Genomic DNA, 6814 nt, shown 5'->3' with positions numbered 1-6814 from the left:
CAATTACCAATTTGTATTGTCTCATCCCTTCCCCTTCTCCTTCATCCCTACCCCCTCCCAACTAACAACCCTCAGTTCTTCCTCTGTGTCTCTGAAAGGAAAGAGGGTAGTGAAAAAGAGGCTCACAATTGCATATGACTGAGGTAGGAAACACGAGACATTTTATGGGAAAGGAAAAATTAAACTTCTAGAGAGTTCAATCACTTGAACCTTGGCAGAAATACCTTTAAAGTGTTAGAAGGGTGTGTCCTGGGCATTTACATATTCAGAGAGACTTTTATCAGTTTTAACTATTTTGAGGCACATAGTGGGTTCATTTTAATTTTTTGCTTATATATTTAAAAATTCTTATGTTATAAACAAGAATGTCTTTTTACATATACACAAAATGATGTATATATGGATAGATTCAAAAGATATACAGACAGCAATATATAACACATATACATATGAATGCCTTTATACATACACATCCATATATTTACACACACATACATACACATAAAGATAAAGAATTACAATTTAGTTTTTGGAATCTTTCACAAGTCCATGTTCTTTCAGAAGAGAAAGGCAAACTGAGAGCAAAATCTAAGATTAAAAGTAAACTGAATTCTTTAGCTCTTTTGAAGTTTCATATTAATATCTATCTTTCACTTATTTACAAGATATAACCGATTACTTGATAGCAGCACATTATTCAAGTTAAATATTATATCAAGTACCCAAAAACCATCATATATGAAACTTCTCAAATGTGACTTTAGATTACCTTCATAATTTGTAACTTTAATTTGTGTGCCCACAAACTTAAGCCAAACACTATTCTTATTTTAAAAGTTTTACAATAGCCATGACCAATATTTTTGCGTGAGAAAAAAGGAGTATATATGTGCATTTATCATTCACAATGCATTTTGATTTTCTTGATCTTTGTCAAGAAGGGAAAAAATATCTAGTGTCCTTACTGTTGCTTCAGGAAACAAAGTCTGTAAAATTTTTTCTATGCATGCCATATGTAAATATAGTATTATAGTGTTTATTAACATCAAATTTATCTCCTTTAGGAAGAATCTGGGTTTTCAAAGATCAAATGTAACTTGTTCCAAATACTTAAAACTGTTTTTCATTAGTTGTCAACATTGGTAAACCTCCTTCCCTGAATTCTCGAGTTGAATAATATTCCCCTTCCTCACTCACTTTCCCACCACACCTTTGCATGCCTCACCCTGTTATACTTACACTTGTTCGTGTTTGCCTTCTGAACTGGAGTGATGGGTTCCTGGGCAGTGTCTGTATTGTCTAAATCTCTATCATTGGCTCCTAGTACAATACCTAGCAAAATATCTGTGAAGCAAAATAAATTCAATTCTAGGCAAGATTCATTTTGGAAAAGGAAAATAAAACTATTAAAGCTAACTCAGGCTTGGCTTAGACACCAGTGTTGTTCCTTGGGGCTGATGCAAGCTGTCTCTCTTCCTGTTTGCCTTGCGTTCTTCGTCCTTGGTTTCCAAGTGTCTGTGGGAGCCTGAGTCTTGCTCTTCTCTTTGCCAGGCCTCTTCTCCTTACCTTTTCTGACACTTACAGACAGCCTGACACTTCTCAGTCTGTTCTACTCTTCTATAACCAGTGCTATTGATGGCATTTTTATATTTTTTCTCTTCTTAATTCTTTTCAGAATCTGATGGCCCATAGATTGCAAGAGCATGTGTGAAAAGAGATGCTTGTGAAAATGAAGGGCCTTGGAAAAAAAACTTCCTTCTTCAAAATAGTCAACAAATGTTTAATTTATTGTTCACACAGTGTGTAGGAGGCATTGGAATGGACAGAAGTCCATATTCTCAGGGAGTTTTCAATAACATTAAAATTTTGGGCTTCATCTAATAGCCCATAGGGAGAAAGTGAAGGAGTCTCAGTATAAGTGATATGATAAGATTTACATTTTAGGAAGAACAGGTTAGCTGCAATAAAAGAATGATTTGGAAGAGGCAAAACTGGAGATAGGAGTGCCAGTGTACAGGCTACTGAATTAGTTTTGGAAAAAGATAATGGCTCGGGGAATTAGAGTGACTAAAGAGAGAAAATAAAAAAGATGTGAGAGTTATATGAGAGCAAATGGACAGGACTTGATTAAATGTATGTACAATAGAAGCAACACATGGTAATTCTTGAATGCTCAACTTGCATATAAGAAAATAAGAGCAACATTATTAATATCCTTTCTCTGATTTCCATCATAGCAGTAATGCAGGGATATGAAAGCAGTGGGCTCTGCAAGCACACACACCTAGGTTAAAATAGTAATCCATGTTTATGAGCTCTGTAGCATAGGCTGAATTATGCAACTATTCTAATCCTTATTTTCTTCAGCCTTAAAATACATATAATAATAGGCATAATTACATCATAAGGCAATTGTGAGGAACAAAATGAGATGATGTATTTAAATAATTTAGTACAGTAAATGGCAGATGATACTCAAATATGTAGAGTGCCAAAAAATGTATACACATTTTAAGAAAGGAAAACTGTACTAAAATTCTAATAATATACACTGATAACAAAAGATGAATACAAGCCGCATTTGACTTCTGCAATTACAAGAGGTGTTCATAGTGGTTACCATCAGTGTCCAGACACTTCTGATTACGGTGAACTACCGCTTGAGCAACGTTGACCAGTGTCCACTTGTATACATTTTGTTGGCACCCCCAGTATTTTAATTATTTTAATATTTTGCTATTGGCTTCTAGACACTAATGGCTACAATGGGAAAAAGTGTATATACGTGTGTATGTGTGTGTATATATATATGTATGAAATGTACATGTATATGCATATGTATTTGCATATCTCACTATTATCAATATTGATATTTGCTAAATGATTTGAGCAAATATTTGATAAATAACGCATGAAAGATTAAAACAAAATGTATCTATATATTTAATAATTGTATGTAGATATGGATAAACAGATTTGTTAATCACTTTTAAAAATGTAATAGTTTCTCTGGAAAGCTTTTTAATTCTGAGCAGAGCTCTGAGGACATAAACGAGGGACTGATGTTTAGCACTTAACCAGACACTGTACGCCTCCTACTTCATACAAATTACTTCATTTAATCCTTTCCACAATTCCTATGGCAAGGATGATATTATTCACATTTTATAGATTTTTAAGAATTTGGCAGAAAGGTTTCAATTCACTTGCTTATGGTCTCTTAGCCAGGGAAGATTCATAATCAGCCTATCTAATGCAAAAACCAGTGCTTTTTTCACTATACGAGAAACATTAGTTAGAGTAACATGATGAGAGTTTTTGGCATATTATTTGCATCCCTTTGCATGGAAATTTTTCTCTCATACATATACATATTCTTTCATTGCTCTTCCGTGTATCTTAGGTAAGTGTTTCCTGGACTCAGTAAGGTCAGCCCGTTGGCACAATTGCCATTAGGCTGCCAATCTGCAATAGGTGCTTCTTTAATCAGCAGCCTTCGTGACTCAACTCTCCAGAAAGCAAGCACAGCAGGAAGTGCTATATCCATAGGACTTTGCAGTGAAAAAACACAAAAACTAGCCAAAATAATAATACCCCTATATATTTCTTGTAATTGCCAACTTTTTTTTGCCCTTTACATTTATTAATGAATATAAAGTCCTGTCAGAGTCTATTCAATTTAAACTATACCAGAATGTTTGCCTTCTAGTATCTGCACAAAGAAAACAATTCAGTTAATTATCAATGAGCACTTGTAACTTTGTAATGACAGTACTCAAATTTAGAACAAAATGATGTTTCAGATGGATCTTGAGATTATTATACTAAATGAAATAAGTCAGACAGAAAAAACCAAGAACCATATGATTTCACTGATATGTGGGATATAAAACTGAAAGCAACAAAGGAACAAGACAAACAAATAAAGATACAAAAACTCAGAGACACAGACAACAGTTTAGTGGTCACCAGAGGGTAAGTGGGGAGGGGAAATGGTAGAAAAGGGAAAGTGGGAGTCACATATATGGTGATGGAAGGGGAACTGACTCTGGCTGATAAACACACAACATGATATATAGATGGTGTATAACAGAATTGTACACTTAAAACCTGTGGAGTTCTACTAACCATTGTCACTCCAATAAATTTAACTTAAAATTTTTCTTTTTAATAGATTTTTTTCTCAATTTCTATCAAAGTAAAATCAAATAAGTGCATAAGGAGTATAATGAAAACCAATTACCCTGCCCCACCCATTCCCAACACCAATTATTGCTCCCAAGGAAAACAATCTAATATTCCTAGACATTTGTTTCTTTAGTTACTGCCTTATTGCTAAATAATATGTTATATTTTTATATTTATACTCACAAATTTAACCAATACTTTTCAACTATCTTTCTTTAAATAGCCCATATCTGTATCTGGTTATTTTTGTTTTGTTTTTTTCTCACAACTTTTTTTTTTAATGTTATTACAAATGTAATGCCTCATTTTTGCTTATAATTTGGGAGATGCAGATAAATATTATGAAAATCAAGATTACCATATTTCTTGGCACTTTGTATGTTCAAAGCTTGGAATGTATACTTCATAGATATTTTTTCAATTTAGTACATACATTAAATGTGAGGCTTGCAAAGAAAAGCAATCCTGGGCTTTGGAATATTAAGCTAATCATGTAACTGGTGGAATCAACATTGGAAAATATTTCCTTCTGACTCCAAGTTCTATGCACTAAACATCTGAATTGTACAGGCTCTGGATGAAAAGAAAAAGAGAAATATAAATATAAATTATTACCCAACCAAACAGAGGCAACATTTTACACTTTATTATATAATCTTCCATAGTTTCTGTGCATAAAAAGAAAGTAGTCATGGTAGGGCCTATTCTTCACACACAAATATATACTGAACAATTTTTCATGTTAATAAATATTCTTTTACACCTTCATATACAATGACCACATTATATTTCATTCTATTGATGTACCTCACTTTACCTAACTAGTACCCCATTTGGAAATATTTTGTTTTCTTTTTTCTACAGTAATAAAAAATGCTGAATGGCTTTAATTCGAGCTAAATCCATGAATATTTATAAGTAACTTTTTTCAGATAAATTACTGGGAGTAGCATTGCTTCATCCACATATATCCACATTATATATTGCCAAAATGAAATACTATGTCATTGTATACTTTCACAAATATGATGTTAGATTTTTTAATGTAACTTTTTCATACAACCTAAGGCTTGGATTGTATCCACTAAGCATTCTCATTACTCTTTTATTAAACACATTTCATTACAGCAGTAGCTGGAGAAAAGTGTGGTTTAGCAGAGAGAGAGAAGGGAAGCTTATAATGTATGTACTTTCAAATTTTTATGGCCATCTGTGTAACAAAAGCCTGAGAATTTTGCATTTGATTTCAATGTTGTGCTATAGGATCAAGGGAATAAAAAGTTTACTTGGAATTTTCTTTCCTCTTAGCTTTTAGTCTTTTAGTGACAACCTCTATTCTCTCTCTCTCTCTCTCTCAATCTCTCTCTCTCTCTCTCTCTCTCTCTCTCTCTCTCTCTCTCTCCCTCTCTTTCTCTCTCTCTCCCTAGAAGGTAGCCAATCCTGGTGCATGAATATCTTGAAATAGGAAGTGTTTTGTTGTTTGCTGATTTCTCCGTCTTCCCACCGTCTTTTGGCCTCTTTGATATCATCAGGAGTTCTCTCTTTTTTTCTTTATTTTGTCCTTCCCTTCTCTTTTTGGCTTTGTCTATTCCAGAAATTCTCAGTGCTCCCCAAAGTATAACATAGCTAATCCAGTAATGTGAGTGGTATTGTAAAAGTAGTAGCTACCTTTAAAAAATGATGATGTGATATGTGGATGGTAAATAAGCATATGAAAAGTTTCTCAACATAAAGTGATTGATGAAATGAAAATTAAAACAATAATGCTATACTACTACAAACCTATTAGAATGGCTGAAATCCAAAACACTAACAATACCAAGTGCTGGTGAGGATGGAAAGGCATAAGAGCTCTCATTCACTGCTGGCGGGAATGCAAGATGGAATAATCACATTGGAAGACAATCAGCAGGTTCTTACAAAGCTAAGCATAGCCTTACCATATGATCATCCATCGTGCTGTCTTTTGCTCCTGTGTATTTACCCAATGAATTGAAAATGTATGTCCACACAAATACCTGAACACAAATATCCATAGCAACTTTATTCATCATTAACCAAAATGGGAAACCAAGGTGCCCTTCGGTAAGTGATGGACAAACTGTGGTACATCCATGCAATGGAATACTATTCAGGGACAAACAAACTATGCTATTGAGCCATAAAAAGACACAGAAAATCTTGCTAAGTGAAAGAGGTCAGTTTGAAAAGCCTTTGTAATATATGATTCCAAAATATTTGACATTCTGGTGAAGGCTAAATTATAAACACAATAAAAATCAGTGGTTACCAGGGTTGTGGGTGAGAGAAGAGAGTGATGAATGGGTGGAGCACAGGGCATTTTAGGGCAGTGACACTAGTCTGTATGATACCATAATACTGGCTACACTACATAGGGTTTACATTAGAGTGAACCCTAGTGTAAACTGTGGACCTCAGTTAATAATCACATATCAATATTGGGTAATCATTTATAATAAATATACTACACCAATGCAAGATTTTAATAATGGAAACATTGAAAATGGGAGGTGAGGGAGAGGGAGTATATGGGAATTCTCTGTACTTTCTGTTCAATTTTCTGTAACCTGAAGCTGCTCAAATAAATAAATTATATTAGTTTAAA

The 6814-nt window shown here is 33.8% G+C and overlaps 1 protein-coding gene across 1 annotated transcript in view; it reads right to left on the bottom strand.

Annotated features, from left to right (window-relative positions):
* LOC109371884 (patched domain-containing protein 4-like) overlaps positions 1 to 6143 on the bottom strand; it is an 8011-nt gene extending 1868 nt beyond the window's left edge. The window contains exon 1 of the mRNA XM_019624642.1: positions 6129 to 6143. Within this exon, the coding sequence (XP_019480187.1) occupies positions 6129 to 6143 (15 nt within the window). The remainder of the gene's footprint in view (positions 1 to 6128) is intronic.
* Between the last annotated feature and the right edge of the window lie 671 nt (positions 6144 to 6814).

Source organism: Hipposideros armiger, unplaced genomic scaffold, assembly GCF_001890085.2.
Source record: "Hipposideros armiger isolate ML-2016 unplaced genomic scaffold, ASM189008v1 scaffold_597, whole genome shotgun sequence".
In the NCBI taxonomy this organism is placed as follows: Eukaryota; Metazoa; Chordata; class Mammalia; order Chiroptera; family Hipposideridae; genus Hipposideros; species Hipposideros armiger.
This window is presented reverse-complemented; position numbering and strand designations above follow the sequence as displayed.